This window comes from Geospiza fortis, unplaced genomic scaffold (genome assembly GCF_000277835.1).
Source record: "Geospiza fortis unplaced genomic scaffold, GeoFor_1.0 scaffold545, whole genome shotgun sequence".
NCBI lineage: Eukaryota > Metazoa > Chordata > Aves > Passeriformes > Thraupidae > Geospiza > Geospiza fortis.
The window spans coordinates 371254-387295 of NW_005054628.1; the positions used below are offsets into that span (position 1 = coordinate 371254).

Genomic DNA, 16042 nt, shown 5'->3' on the forward strand with positions numbered 1-16042 from the left:
AGCAGGATATTTTATAGGGAAGGCAGCTCAAAATTCCCGGGACTGTGGATTTAGTATAAAGATTACTCTGGCTCTTGTAGGTTTCGGGGCACAGGAACACCTGGAGCATGACAGTGTCCACATACCTTCTTGAGAGATGCTTGGGTTCCTGAAGGTTTCCTGCCCTTTGAGAGGCTGCTTGCCCTGATAGCCAGAGGAGGAGCTGGGGCAGCCCTTGCCCAGCAACAGGCAGATATTTTGGTTTTAAACTCTCTGTATTTTAAACTCTCTCTTGTCCAAACCTGACCCATCTTGCAAGTGGTTTTCAGTGTCAGAGGTGCTGCTGACATGCTGCCCGCCCTGCACAGCTCTCCTGGAGAAAGCCAGCAGGTCAGAGGAGTTCGGTGTGTGGGCAACGCAATTTTACAGCTTATTTTCCCCTACCAATTGTAATTTGCTGTGTTCCCACTCTCTTTCAAGTTTCAGATATTTTTGGAGGCTATCAGAAACCTAAACCCCAAATATTTTTCTATTGCAAAGCAATCATATTTCACAAAAGATATTCTATCTGATAGATTTTTTTTTCAGAAAACAAAAACAGTTTCAGGTCCTGAAATAACTGTTAGGTTTATGAATTCAAAGTGTATGCTATAGCATTTCTGTACAAACGCTAGCTAAAAGTTCTTTCCGAATTTTTATTTGAAGGATGTATTTAGATTATGATGGAGAAAATAAGTAGCTTTAGTAACCTTGTATAAATTTTCTGCAAGGACATTTTGGGTGGGATTCAGAACCTTCCAGCAGCACAGGTACCACCTGCCACTCACCTTCATCATGTAGTAACCATGGTAGGAAGTGTCCTGTTTCTCTGACTTTTATCTGTCTTGTGCTCTTTTGCACCTGCTCCCCAGAAAACAAACTAAAAGGTGCTTTAAAATTGAGGGTTAAAGAGAGATTACATCTTGACCAAAAATTGTATTTCTGTATATTTGTGGAAGCAGTGTGGAAATGGGGAGAGAGTGGAATGGAGAGCTGGGCTGGCTAACCATTTCTATGATTTTGGGGTTCCAAAATTGGCGTTGTTGTGGTGCTTGTCTGGGAGAGCGGCACCACTCAGAGAGTTCCAGCTCTGGCACGGTGTTGAGATGGTGTCAAGGGCCCTGTTTGCTGCAAAAGCAGTGTCTTTCACTATGAAAGGAAAATGGAGAAGAGCAGAGGATGGAAATTAATGTGTTTTACTATTTCAGACCTCTGGTTAGCTCACTGCCGCGTGCCTCGGACGTTCTTTGTGCAGTCCATGACATTTGGTGGCATGTGTCCCTCCAGCTCGGCACACCCAGAACCAGAGAGGTTTGGGTTATTTTTGTGATGCACCAAAGCTGTTGGGTGAGTGGGTAATTAATCAAAGAGAATAATCAGGGAAGGTTTGCTGCTGAAATATTTCCCCTTCATATACTCAACCGCAGTTCTCTTAAGGGAAAGGATTAAGATGATTTTTTTCTTTAATGCTTACAAATTCAGTTTAAAAATTTCACCTCTCTTTCCTTTCATCTGAAAAGGTGAACTTACAGAAGCATTTACATTATTATCATGATTTCAAGTATTAACCATCTAAATAAGGAAGATAGAATTTTCAAGCTAAAATGAGGTTTCCAATGCATTTTTAAAACATTTGAGAAAAAACCAATTCTGTGCCCTCTTTCTGCAGTCAGTGCTATGCATGAATACTCATAATAAAGTTCCTACATCCTGAGAATTTCTCCAGAATTTCTCCGAACTTGATTTGAAAGTGTCTTTTTTAAGTTTTGTTAGAGCTTTGAACCAGTCTCAAAATTCTGTAGGAAGCCAAAAATCGTCTGCAAATTTAACAGACATTTTAAAATGTGAAAAAAACCACAGTTGCACATGATACGCATAAATGCCATAAAATGGATTTTTGTGCATTTTCATATCGCAAAGTGGAAAAAGTATAAGAAGACAGTAAATTGTTTGCACTGCGTGGTTCATCTTGCTGGTGATTCGTGTGTTGCAGCAGCCCAGAGCTCGTGCTGGTAAGACAGTAACTTCCTCAAGTTATGCTCGATCATGTTAATAATCTACGGATTAGGGTTCCCTAAAAATATTCACTGATTTAATTCCAAGAGGGTCTATCATGTCAATGATATTAATACATCTTGTTAGGTCCTGTCATGTGTATAGAAAAGTTTCTATCCCCGTGACAGAATTATCCTGATTTTGATTTAAAGTCTTGAAGAACCGAGTATAAAGGGAATTCAAGGAGGCAGGGCCCGCACAGAGTGGTGAGGAGCACGGAGCCACGAGCAGGTGCTGGCAGAGCAGCCTCAGAGGTGCGTGTGAGCTGCACTGTGTGTGCACACACGCTGTGCCACCCACCCAGGGCCACTGAAGGAGGCATCCCACAGGATTTTTGGCTGCAGGGGAGTGAAGCTGGGCCTTCGGATTTGACTCATTTTTTAATGTTGAATTTGGGTTAAATTACCATTTGACAAACATACCCCAACGGCCGTGACAGCGGCTCTGCAATGGGCTGCAGGAGCAGCCCCCATGGAGGAATGGGCACTCTAGTCTGTGTCTGGCTGACAGGGCCCCTTTCCCTGCTCCTTGCTGTCTCCACACTGCAGTGTTGCCCTGTGTGGTGGCAGTGCTGCCTGGTGTGGTGTGGGCAGCTGGTGAGGCAGAGACTTTGTTTTTACACCAGAGCAGCTGAGGAACTCGCAAGGGAAGGACAGTCACTGCCAGGTTCCGTTTTTCTTACACCTGTGTCCTGTGTCTTTTCCTTTTTTTTCTTTTTGCTCCCCTCAAACTTGCAGGTTTTCCACCTGTAGTCTCCGCGCTCATCTTGTAGCCAATACAAATTATTTTTGTGTTGTTTCTTGACTATGCTGTTGATTCTGTTTCTAATGAATTTTTATAACTTCTTTTGGCACTTAAAAAAGGGAGAGATGAGCACTTGTGCAGGAGTACAGACACTGGAGGGTTTCTGTGGACTGTGCAATAACCTTGAAAAATCTCCTCCTTTAAAATTATTTGAATGAGATACCCAGTTTCTGTCTGTTTTGATGCCAGATGACAGCTGGTTAAATTCATTCTGATTTTCTGATGGTGGCCTCAGGAAGGAAAAAGAGGAAAAATGATAGCACTGAGATACTCAAAAATTGGTCTGGAGGAAACTGTTTGGGTCAACAGCATATTTATATGGTGTGAGAGAGCAGAAATCTGATATGCTCTGATCCATTTTTACAAGCTGTATACTATTCAGGAAGTCACAAGTCACATTAAAGTAAAAACTGTATGGAATTGAAAACAATTTTTAAAAAACAGGTGTGCAAAAAGGAGATGGAGAAGCTTCTGTTTGTCAGTGGTTGTATACAAGCTGTCACACATTTCCACAAGGACATATTTGGGATGAATGTCACTCGTCATGAATCTAGGTGCAAATAACTGCTATTCCTGAATATATATGATGGTTTTTAATGGAGAGCACATGAAAAAATTATGAGAAAATGGATAAACATGAACACGTGCAGTTGGCACGTTGGTAATGTAAGGAAAGTGCTTCTGTAAAATTGTCGTTAGTGAAGGATGCTGCATGCTGAAGCTGAGCTGCTGGGGAGTTTGAAGGGAAAAGGTTCAATTATTATCTATTTAAAACGTACCCCAAAACTCACTTCTAGCAAACTGATGCACTGCTCACATGGCATCTCATATTCCTCAGCAGAACTAAAAGTTTTTCCCATGTTTACTTTCATTTTAGCTGTGATTAGAAACCACTTATAAAAATTGTTAAGAGTCTGTTTATCAATAAATACCTATTAAGAGTGCTCCCCTAAGAAACTTATTCAGACATGGTACTTCCTCCTTTTGGGTGCAGTGCTGAGGGACCATCAGTAGATGACATAAAGATTAAAGGGAGAGAAAGGAAGCTGTAACTCATCCAAAATGACAGTAAAAATTAAAACCTTCGGGTTTGTCAGGCTCCCCCGTGTATTAGCTAATAAATATAACTGTGCTTTAGTTCTGCTCATCTTCTGATTTTACAGGCTTTGCAAATGTTTGTTTTCAGATTAATGTATAAATGTATGTGTAACTATGCATATGCTTAGCGTGGGGGCAGCCGGTGCCGTGCCCTGGCAGATATATAGATATATAGCGATGTATATAAACATTTGGCCAATCCCCTAACAAACATTCAAATAAAATATACATGTCCCAGTGCATGAGTCTCCTCCTCCTTCTCCTCCTCTTCCTCCTCCACCTCCTTCTCCTTCTTCTCCTCCTCCTCCTCCTCTCGGCACAGTCTCTCCCCACCTCCCCCACCCCACTTCAAAGCTTGTGGTCCTTTCTCCATCCGTGTACTAAAAGGTTTCTTTGTGAGCCAGGCCATTTGTCCGTCATTGTTTGGGGCCCAAACGGTGGTAAAATACCCTGTCACCGATCTGGAGCACGGTGAATGGCAGCTTCTCTCCGGACAATTGGCGGCGGTGCCGATAAATGTTCCTGAGAGGATTATTTAACCTTTCAATTTAGGGGGCACAAAGCCCGGCTGATTAATGAACTTTCTGATGGGCGCCGATAAGCGGATCTATTTCTTTATTTCCTCCAAAAGTGATTCCTTCTCCTGTCCCATATTACTATAATCTTAAACATAAAATGTGGCAAATAGATTAAAAAACAGCACTAAAGAGTTTATCTGGCTAGCAAACTGAAGGAGCTAAATTAAAATTGGTAATGAAAGCAGTGGCTGAGCCCTGTATATGGTTTTTAAATGCGCTGTGTATTTTGAAGAGACTTATTCTCCAGCCTGCCTGGTAATGACTGCTTTGGGTGCGCGGTTCGGGTCCAGCTTCTGTTATCCCCCCAAAAAAATGAGTTGTGTTATCTGGATGACTGCAGACACATATGCATCCCCCTTTCTCACTGCATGGGCAGACAAGGTCGATAGCATTACAAGGTATTTGTGGCAGTGCTTGTTTCAGTTTTCAGAGCTGCCAGTTTTCAGCCAGATTTGAATTACAAAAGAAGAAGCTGGCATGAAAATTGAAAGGGTTTATCGGCTAGTCTGAAGCCTCATAGCACATTGCTTATTTATGCAGTCCATTTGCACCAGGAAATGTAAAAAGGAAATACATTTTAAAAATAAGGTCATAAAGACCCAGATATGTTTAAGATGGCAAATAAAATATAGATACCTATAATATCTTTCCAGGAAACGATTTCACTTAATGTTGCACATTACTTCGGAGGAGCATTTATGTTACTGTCATAAATTTGTGCATTTGTGTCACCATACAGATAGTCCCCAGGGATTAGGAACGAAGTGTTTGCTAACTTACTTTAAAATTAAAATAGAAGGGGAGATAGGTTTGTAGTTTGAGAGCCACATCAGGAACAGTTAGAGTTTAATGCGGCATCGGTTTTAAATAACGTTTTGCATTCCCTGTAAAATTAGCCATGGACGGCTAGAGAGATGCCACCACCTTTGGAGAAAATTGGGATGCCTTTTAAACCATGAAGATTTTGAGGCATTCAGGGATTGTATTGTTGTTATCCTCACTATCTTGCATACATTCATTTTCTCTGTGAACTTGAGGGTTTTTTGTCCGTTTCTTAGAGAAGACTTTTTGAATTAATATTTTAGGGTTTTCTCTTCTGCTTGTGAGAGTATTAAAAGATTGCATTCATTTATTTTAAATATATAATACTGTACGTTTTGTCTCTTAGCGTTTTCACACAGTCAATTGTAGGTGCTATTTGCATCTCTTTAAAATGCATTGTAGAAATGTCTTATTTCTGTAGAAAGAGATCACTTCACAGTGCTCGTACTGTGGACCGGGCAAGTGAAATTTCTTCCTCTGGGAAAGGTTTTGGTTTCCCAGACTGTACAATCAAAAATTAAAATTTGATTAATTAACTGGTAATTTAATGTGTATCATGGCTTAAAAAAAAAGAAAAAGAAAAAAAAAGGAAAAAAAAGAAAAAAAACCTAAAAGATAAGTGAGATCACTTTTTTCTTGGTTATTTCACTGTGTTTTGGTGATGTCCAAATGTCATGAGCACATTTAGTAAAGTGTAATTTTTGGGAAGATGCTCAGGTTGGACCTCCACAACTTCTGTGAGAAGAGAAAGGTTTTATTAGATAGCTGACAAAAAGAAATAAAATTCAGTGAAGAAATTATTTCATTTGTAATTGTCTGGAGTTTAGGGGGATTAAAAGTCAAAATACTAAATTTATATGTTTCTTGTTTATTAGCATGCACCACGCTCAGTATGTTTCTTTCATGAATTTTCATAAGGATTTTTACTACGTAGCATGTGTGGCTTAATGATGCAATCACCTGATAGACTGGGAAGACTCCAAAGGAGACGTTCCGGTCTGTTGTGTACATAATACTTGTTTCAAAAATCTGCCTAATTAAGGAATTACCCAATGGAATGCAAGTCTACTGGGTGAATGACACGGTTAAAGAAAATAACAACAACAAAAACCCTGGGTATAATTACAATATTACATGATACCTTATATTGACAATTTGGAATATAAGGGAATGATGCTAACCTGCCATTGTTTCAGCTGCCATGCCAGTAGATTATGATAATTTGTAGGGGAAAGTAAATGTATATTTTTCCGTGATGGAGATGCTGTGACCTTTTCTGTGCCCAGCTCCAGCCTGCAGCCACAGCGCGTGATGATTCACTCAATGATTGTCTCGCAGTGGCTCTAGGAAGTGGTGAAACATTGCTGAGAATGGGTTTTACTCCCAGAGCCAGGCCACGTTGGTCTTGTTGAGTTGCAAGCACAAGCTTTGATGGTTTGCAACGCTTGCGCTTCACTGTGGTGGACAAAGTGGTGGAAAGAGTAAAATTATCCTCAGAGGTGTCGAAACTGATGTTGGATGTGACCAGCCAAGAGCACCTCAGAGCAAGGGTTCATCAAGCAGGGGGCAGCTGGTGGGTTCATGGGCAATGACCTTGGCTCCATCAAGGTGGCTCCTTGCCTCTGGGAACTCATCTGCATTTGGTTTATTTGTCAGGGTGGGCTCCGCTGGTGCAGGAGCAGGGTGGAAAGCCTTCCTCGTGGCAGGTTGTGGGTCTGGTGTGTGTGCAAGAGCTCTCCCTGCACAGCTGGGACCCAGCTGCCATCACACATGGCACTGCATTTGTGTGTCACAGCACGTGTGACAGCCTGGACACAGCCCACGTCACACTCTGCACATGCTGCATCACAGCACACATCATACCACATGTCACAGCTCATGTCACAGCCCATGTCACAGCACGTGAGACAGCACATGTCACACCATGTCACAGCCCACATCACACTCTGCACATGCTGCATCACAGCACACATCATACCACATGTCACACCACATGTCACAGCCCATGTCACAGCACATGCGACAGCCCATGTCACACCACACGTCACACCACACATCACACTCTGCACATGCTGCATGTCACAGCACATGAGACAGCCCATGTCACACCACATGTCACAGCACATGTCACAGCACATGAGACAGCCCATGTCACAGCACATGAGACAGCCCATGTCACACCACATGTCACAGCCATGTCACAGCACAGGTCACATGTCACACTGCGCTGGTTCTGGCACAGCCTGCAGAGGTGCCTTGGCCCAACAGGGGCACTGGGGTTGCACAAAGGGGTCTGGCCTCTCGTCCCCCCCACCAGCAATGCCCGTGCAGCACAAAACAGGGAGAGCAGGGAAACACGTGAAATAGAGGTCAGACGATTTTCCTTAATTAGTGAGATTTAGCCAGATTGCAGATCCTAAGTAGCAGTGAGCTTTGTAAAAGGGAGCCCTGGTCGGATCAAAGTCAGTGCAGATAAGGGGAGCTCAAGGTCACCGAGGGAGCTGCCCAGCAGGGCCATTTGCATAAAAAATTACTGTCAGAAATAGGCCAGAGAGGCAGCCCTGGCATTTTGATCTCTTGGCCTTTGTCATGGAGATTCCTGGTTCAGAAGGGAGGAAGGCCAGTGTCCCAGATAATGATTAACTGTTTTAATGGCATTCATTCATTCATTCTGCACTAACTACTCATGCAGAAAAAAGGGTTATGTAAAATGACATTAGAAGAAAAATCATTTGTAATCGTTGCATCAGGCTGCACTTTGAGGAGACATTAGGAGTAAATCCATGGCGTGGTAGGCTTATGCTTTATCTTCTGATATTTACTGAGTTTACTGGTGCATGAAAAGCTTTCAGCAAGAATAGCAGATGGGATGGACCTTTCATAGGTAATGCTATCTACCAGGTTATTACTTCTATATATTGATAGTGAAGTAATCTCCAAGATATCACCCTACAAATATAGATTATTTAAATGTTTTTAACAAAAAAAAACCCTATAACATAAAGAAGCTGTGTTGATGAATAGTTTATTTTGTACCCATATGGCTGAATCCTTAGATGCTTTTTTAAGTCTTAAGTAATAAGAAAACAGAGGGTTTATAACATGCAGGTTTCCTTTTTGGTTGGCTTGGGAGAAGAGTAAAGTTATGTAGAGTTGTAATCTGACGTGCAAGTGTTCAGTTTAATTTTTTCCTTAAATGTGACCTTTTGCATTAACGAAATAAAAGCAAGAGGGGCAGAGGAGCTGCTCTGGGCGGGGAGGATGGGGGGTAGGATGTGTGTGAGCCCAGAGGACTCCCATGCTGGAGGAACCCCCCTTCTCTGCTCATGCCCAGTTTTTGGTGTGGGGGCCCACAGGAGCACAAGGTCCCTGCAGAGCTGCTCCTCAAGGAGCTTGTCTTTCCTGTAGAAGTGCTGAGAACTGGGTGCAAATTTTGCACCCAGAAATGCAGAATGTTCAGCTTTAGAACACTAATGATGGCCAAAACCATAATTCTTTTCATTGGAGGATGTCATTCTGTAGGTGGAGGTGTCAGGCTCTTTGATTTCAGCACAGGACATCTTGGAATGTGAAGGATGGCGTGTCTGAAATAATTTCCGGGGTTTGTACCTACATGCTGCCACCACGCTGCACTTGGCAACACCTGAGCAGTGTGATGGTTCATTCTCAGAAGGTTCCATGCCCCCTGTGCTGCCCAGCTGGCAGGACAGAGCAGAGCCATGCTGTCCTCCTCTGGGCTCTGGGCTGCGCTCACATTTACTGGCAGAGCTCTCCAGCACAGTCCCCATGTGCTCTCACACCTGAGCAGTGTGATGCTTCATTCTCAGAAGGTTCCATGCAGAGCTCTCCAGCAGGGTCCCCGTGGTGTGCTCTCCAGGGGCATCACCCTTGAAAACAAATTTAATACAGGCAAGGCTCTGCACACTGGGAGGGCAAAGATAGGTGCTGTTCACAGGGTCATTGCTGCTCTTCAGGAGCCCTGTGCAAGGCAGAGAGGATTTCTGGGGACACTGTCATGCTGAAATCTAACCATAGTAATGATTGATCCACTAAACAAACCAGACAGATTTTTCCCCTAAGGGGACTACACAAGGGCTTGCATTTTGTTTGTTGTTTTTTATTTCCTTGTCTCTTCTACATACTTATGATAAAGGAATACCTGAAAAACTGAGCCAGCTTAGTGTGTCACTTACGCACTGCTGTTAGCTGGAGAGCTCTTGCTGTGAGACATGGATGAGAAATACACAGATTGCTTTATAGGTGGTCGTTTTTCCTTTTCCCTGTTTCCCCACCTTTTGTCACAAATCACTGTTGGATGTGTCACTCTTCTTAGTCTTCCCTCAGGCCCCTCCCGGTGCGTGGGTGTGAGCTAAAGGAACATGACTCTGAAACACACATTTAAACCCAGGGCTGGGGAGTTCACAATAAGGTGACACTGCAAGTGTGATCAGATTCACAAAGAACAGCACTGGAAGGTTCCTCTTGTTCCTGCCTATTTTACAAACACTGCTGTCATTCTTCTGGAGGCTCCGACTGAGAGCACAGTGGCTCCCACAGTAGAGGAGCATGGCAACACACGTTTAAAGAAAAAAGCCATTCCTGCAATGAGCTTTGCCAAATGCTACAATTTTCTGTGAAATCAGGGCCACTTTTCCATGGTCCTTTAGCCCCAGAGAGAAAGAAACACGCAGAGTTCAGTAAAGTGGCTCCTAAGCCCCACAGCTTTTGGGCAGGATTGCTGCATCCCTTGTCAGTCCTGGTGCCTGCCTGTGCCAGTACCCCCCTAAAACAAAACACAACCCTAAAAATAAAACAAATTCTATCACAGATTCCTACTCAGCCTCTCTCCAAGATCTATGGCCTGAAAAACCATTGTTACAAAATTTAACTACAGGAACGCCTAACTCTATCATGTCTGTGCTGTGGAATATGGGACTGGTGTCCCATTCCCTCTGTGGCCATGGCATTGTGCCTCCCCAGCTGTGTCTGACAGCCCCTGTGAGAGGAGAGGGGCTGGGGCACAAGGAGGAGGGGACAGATAAATCAGCAGTTTGCATTCAGAGCTGAAATAACATGGCCAGGTGGACAAGATGCCAGCGATGCCCCTTCCCACCTCATTTGTGATGCTCAGCCTGAACCTCACTCTACACAATTACAGTAGCGCCAGCCTGTTGCTGCTTTTTCAAATTTAATATTCCAGCAGCAAGCAGGAGCGTATTGATCTAAGCTTAATAAAATAATATTTATGTAATTTTAATTTATTTTTAATTCAGAGCACTGGCAGACCTAACTGTTGCCTGTTTCCATCTGCAGACCAAGCCAGGACCCATCCAGGCAGCCGGCTCGCCCTCCGAGCGCGCGGTCTCCCAGAGACAGCTGCTCACTGTGAAAAGTTAAACAGGTTGATTAAACCTTAACAAAAGCACAGCAAAGGACTCCGTAAGGAAAAAGCTGCAGCGCTGGAGCTGCCCCTCGTGCACACCACATGGCCAGCTCCTCTTCAAGATGGATGCTCAGTGTCTTATACCCCTGGGGTTGCACCAGCCAGCCCTGGCCCCTCCCAAAGTCTGTCAGTCACTTTTCTTCTGTGCCATTTATCAGTGCAGACTGCTTTGTAACTGCATTGGAGCTCAGGTGTTGCCATGCTGCACCCCCTGAGCACCCCCAAGCTTTTCCATTCCCACCTGCCCCAGGTAAGGGAAACCTGTGCAGCTTCTTGTACCTGTCCTGGACAGCCCAGGCTGTCTGATGGCAGCAACACAGGGGGGAAAGGGAACTGTGGGAGAACAGAGGACATCTAAACTACAATAACATAACTGTGCATCACTAAAGCTTTTCTTAATATTCACACAATAGTTATCTTTTAATTGCAAGAACCAATCACCTCATTATCCATCTATAACACACACTGTGTGGGGCTGGAGGGAAGAGCTGGAAGAGCCACACTGGTGTGTGTGACACCAGAGGAGTGTGACCACACCTCGGTGGAGGCCAGTGAGTAAGGGGATCCCACCCGTCTGATTTGGAGATAGGGAGGCAGGTAACAGTTGCTATCTCTCCTAGGGAGGTTCATTGATTTGAGAGTGCCTGGGAGAGAGAATATTCATTGGAAAACAGTTGCTGGATACAGCTTTTTTTCCCCCTTTCTTTTTTTCTCACATTCAACATCATGTCAGGTTTTTCACCACACTCAGCCCAACTATTTGAGTGCTGTTTTGGGAATCTTCCATTTCTGCCTGCTTGTGATGATCCTTACTTGTAGTTTCCTGGTTTAGGTTGGCATCTGACCTAAGTTTGGCATTGTCCTTCTGTAAGGTGCAGCCTGGTAAAGGAGACATCATGAGCCTTAAGTGGCTTCAGTAAAACCAGGAGATGTGTCTGCACCTTCCAGGGTGTTTTGGTGATAGTTATCACCTTTTCCAGTGCCTATCATAGCAAGTTCAGCTCTGTACCTGCAATTATCAACACAGAACAAATAACAGGGTTTTTTCTTTTATGGAGTAAGTGCAGGAGCCAAGCCACAAATATTCTAGAAAATGAATGTTAATCATGCATTGGATGGGTTTAGCTTATTTTTTCCTGTGGCTTAGAAACAGCAAATTGCCAGCAAATTCCTCTCTTCCCTTCTGCCTGCTCTTGTGTGTCAGCCCATTCAAGTATCCAGTACATTTTGTTAGAAGTTTGGCCTTTCGTTTAGTTTACTTTTATTAAACTGTCCAAAAAATGGCACTGGAGGAAGACAGACACACATGGATACAAGTAAGGCTGCTGTAAGAGTAATGAGTAATTATTAGGGGTGCTGTAAATTGATTAGGTCATTGTTAAGGCTGGTGTAAAAATAATTAGAAATTATAGATGAGGAGCTGATAGTAAATACTTAGATTGAAACTGGTAGGAACTGTACAAAATCAGAAAGAGAGGAAAGCAACTCGTGGACATTTTCTGTCTCTCAAAGTTAAGGAAGATAATAAAGTATTTGTAGTAGTGTACAAGGAGCAGAAACAGCCTGAGCAAGGGCTGAATGAAAGGGGAGAAGCCAACAGCAACACGAGGGGACAGAGATACCAGATCTTCTCATGTGCACACCATTCCCAAAAACAGGCAAAACACTTGCAGGAAAACTGGTTCTTCCCTAAATTTCAGCTAAGCAAACACCAAAAAGAAGCTGAGGAATTCAAAGCACATCAAAAGTGCATCTGTGATCTGCTGTGCCTCTGGAAGGGACAGAGGAGCAGGCAGGGACAGGGGCTGCCAGGGTGGCACTGAGTGTCAGCAGCAGCACATGCAGGACAGCTGCTGGTCCCATGGTGCACACATCAGGTGGGTGAGAGCTCCTGGCAGCTCCTGGAGATTTGTGAGGCCCAGGTGCCGCTGGAATGGCTTCAAAGTGACACAGAGTGGAGTTAGATCAGCTGTCAGGAAGACATTCTTCCCTGTGAGGGTGGGCAGGCCCTGGCATAGGGTGCCCAGAGCAGCTGGGGCTGCCCCTGGAAGTGTCTGTGGCCAGGCTGGACAGGGCTTGGAGCAGCCTGGGACAGTGGCAGGAAGGTGTCCCTGCCCATGGCAGAGATGGGGTGGGATGGGATCCTTGATTAAGGTCCCTACCAAGCCAAGCTATTGTGGGATTCTGTGTTCCTGTGATCTCAGTGGTATCTAAGAAGAGAGAGATGATGAAGCAAAGCAGAGCAGGTAACAGGCAATTTACAAGGAGGATAAAGGAGAATAAAGCACCTGTCAATGTCATGGTACCCAGGTAAAAGGCAGAATCACAGGAAGTGTTCCTGTTAGCCTGGCTCTCAAGACATGGATAAGACTGTGTGCACAGCAGTGAAAAAACTTACATTCCTGTTCCAGGTGTTGGGGAAATAGGCTGGCATGCACATGATGCCAAAGTCAGTCCCTCCTCGCCTCAGCTGTCTGTTCAGGGCTCTTCTGCTCTTCTTTTTCCTCTTTCTGTTCCCGGCACTCTGATGTGTGCACAGCAGAAATGAGGGCAGCTCTGCCTGCTGCCGATGCCGCCTGCTGCAGGATTTGCCTGTGGTTTGTCCCTGTGGGGGAGTGGCACATGGGGACAGTGGCACAGTGACGCCCCCCGGCTGTGGGCAGGCTCTGGCTGCCCATGGCTGCTCCCCTCTGCCCTGGGGGCTGCCAGCCCTCTGCAGGAGCCTCCCCCCGAGGAGCCCAGGTGCCAGGCTGCCCTGCCAGGGCCCTGTGTGCCTCTGAGGCGCCAGGTGTGTGCACAGCAAGCGTTGGGTCCTGCCTGGCAGCAGCACTGCCCTGTCCCTGTGCCCAGTAGCTCTGCCAGCAGCTCGCCTGGTGTGCACCTGTCTGCACCTGGTCCTCGTGGCCTGTTCTGTGGGTGTTACAGGTGCGTGGTAGCTGCAGGTGATTCCCCCTGTGTGCTCAGACAGCACCAGTGTGTGCAGGAGGGATTACAGACTGGTCATGGAAATGTCACAAGGACAGAGCAGGACCTGCAGGCCTGGCCCATTTCACCCCAGGAAGTCCCCACTCAGCCTGCTCTGGTGACCTGGAATGTGTTTTGCAGGAGTGCTCAGAGAAGAGGATGCAGGGGAACATGTTCCCCACTTCTCCCTTCGTCTACTACTACGATGACGAGTGCGACATCAGGAGGAGAGCCAACCGGTTAAAAAGAAAGGTGGCAGGTACAGTGTGGTTTGGGAGATGCCTCCCACCTTCCAGTCCTGTGTTTGCTCCTTTCAGAAACATTGTGGGATTACTTGCATGTGTTGGGAAAAGCTGTGTGGATTTGAACAGGTAGCCTGGTGGTAGTAAAAGATTTGTGACTTTACTCATCCGTGTCTATCATGGAAATTGACTGTGTCAGAGTCACTCAGGGAGCATTGTCAGATGTTTTAATTCTGAAAAATCTGCTGACATTAAAAATGCCATGAAATAGGAGGAAGGGGATTAAATCACAATTTGTTAAGATTCTAGCCTGACAAAATCTGGCAGAGATAAATTGTTGTCTAACTTTATACATAACAGAGGAGAGGTGTGATGGCTCAGGTGCCCAGCTCTAAGGTTTCTAGGTATTGAAATAATCCCCTCTGCTTTCCAGACCTGCAGGAAGCTGGCCTCCTCCCGGAACAGCCTGAAACACCCTTGCAGGAGGAGCAGCTCGAGGTGCCCAGCCACAAGAAAAAGAGCAAACTCTGGAAAGAGCAGCAGGGGAAGCCCAGCAGGAGCAGTGAGCAGCAGAAGAAGATGAAGGTGAAGCGGGTGAAGAAAGGCCAGGAGGAGAGGCAGAGGAGGGGTGCTGGGATACACGGAGACCCCGAGGATTTCCCTCGGGGCAACAAGCAGCAGGGCTGCAAGGGCAGCAGGGCCCAGCGCAGGGCCCTGCTCCAAGCACCCCCAGGCTGCAAGGCCCTGCGTGTGCAGCAGCCCCCAGAAGGTGCCAAAAGGAAGAAGAAATGGAAAAAGCAGAAAATTACCAGTCCTGACAGCAGGGACAATCTATTCCTTATAAAACAGAGGAAGAAGAAGTCCAAGCAGAAATCCTGGTGACGGCAGGTAGCCCTGGCATTCCCTGCTCTGGCTCTGCCTGCTCTTTACTCCTGTCCCTCTCTTAGCACATGAAGTGGAGTCTGTCCGTGTCCTGGCATGCTGGGCACCACCACCCACCCTGTCCATCTCCGCAGCCACAGGGACCACTCCATCTCTGTGAGCCTCCCCACGGCTGGCAGCACCCAGAGCTCCTGCCAGGGGGGCCTAGAATATGCTGTACGCTTATTTTCTTTGCTTGGGGGTGTGGGGGCACGCTGGGCTTGGCAGGCTTTGCTTGTTCAGCAGTGAGGTGTGGCTGTGCTCTTGGAGCACAGCACCTCGGCGGCCAGTGCCAGGGAGATTTGGGTCAGGGGTGGATGGGGTGGAAAGGAAGGTGGGTATAAAGCACATCCCCTCAGCCAGCAGTCCCCTCCAGAGTGCAGCAGGGCACTTCCCTGCCCTGGAAGGGACAGCCAAGTCTCTGCTTTGTGCTCTGGGATGCAGCAGTCCCCACCTCCCTCTCCAGAGCAGTGCCATCCATCCCTTGCCCTCCAGGCTCAGCTTTTGGGGATCCACCCTGTGCTGACCAGCTGGTCAGCAGAGCAGGAGTGAGCAGCTGGGCCTGGAACAGAGTTTACATCTCCCACTAAGTCTGTCCTTGTTCCTTGTAATGTGCTGAAGGAAAAAGGAGTGGAGTATAAAGAACATACTTGGTTCCAGTCACACTGTGCTAAAATTAATTTTTTTTAAAGACAGTTATTTTTGTACACTGGAATTCAGCATGTTGTTTTAAGGTTCGTAAGAGTAAAATGCTTTATCAAAGGACTAACACAAATAAAACTTTACATGAGAAATATGAAGAGAATGGGTTTGTTCCTCATTTCCTTGCATTACAAACATAATTGAAAACGGCATCATGTTCTCTTTCCTGCATCACCACTGGCAAGAGTAAAGGAAAAAAGTAATGTATTTATACTCCAGTGTTGTGAAAAGGGAATTACCTGTACCCTGCTGCTGTGTGAGGTGCTCTGTGCTGTACCAGTCCCCAGTGAGCAGCTGAGGGTGACAGCACAGTGTCACTGAGGTGCAGCTCCTCCCCTCCTGCAGCAGTCCTGTGTTAAATTAGAGACTCTTTATACCTGCAAGGGTGTCTGGAA

General features: G+C 45.7%; 1 protein-coding gene across 1 annotated transcript in view; it reads left to right on the plus strand.

Moving 5' to 3' along the window:
- The window catches only part of ZCCHC7 (zinc finger CCHC-type containing 7), a 93482-nt gene extending 77752 nt beyond the window's left edge, over positions 1 to 15730 (plus strand). Inside the window, exons 8-10 of the mRNA XM_031064789.1 lie at positions 10689 to 10760; positions 13783 to 14041; positions 14458 to 15730. Of these exons, the coding sequence (XP_030920649.1) occupies positions 10689 to 10760; positions 13783 to 14041; positions 14458 to 14906 (780 nt within the window). The 3' untranslated portion in view covers positions 14907 to 15730. The remainder of the gene's footprint in view (positions 1 to 10688; positions 10761 to 13782; positions 14042 to 14457) is intronic.
- Positions 15731 to 16042: the final 312 nt, after the last annotated feature.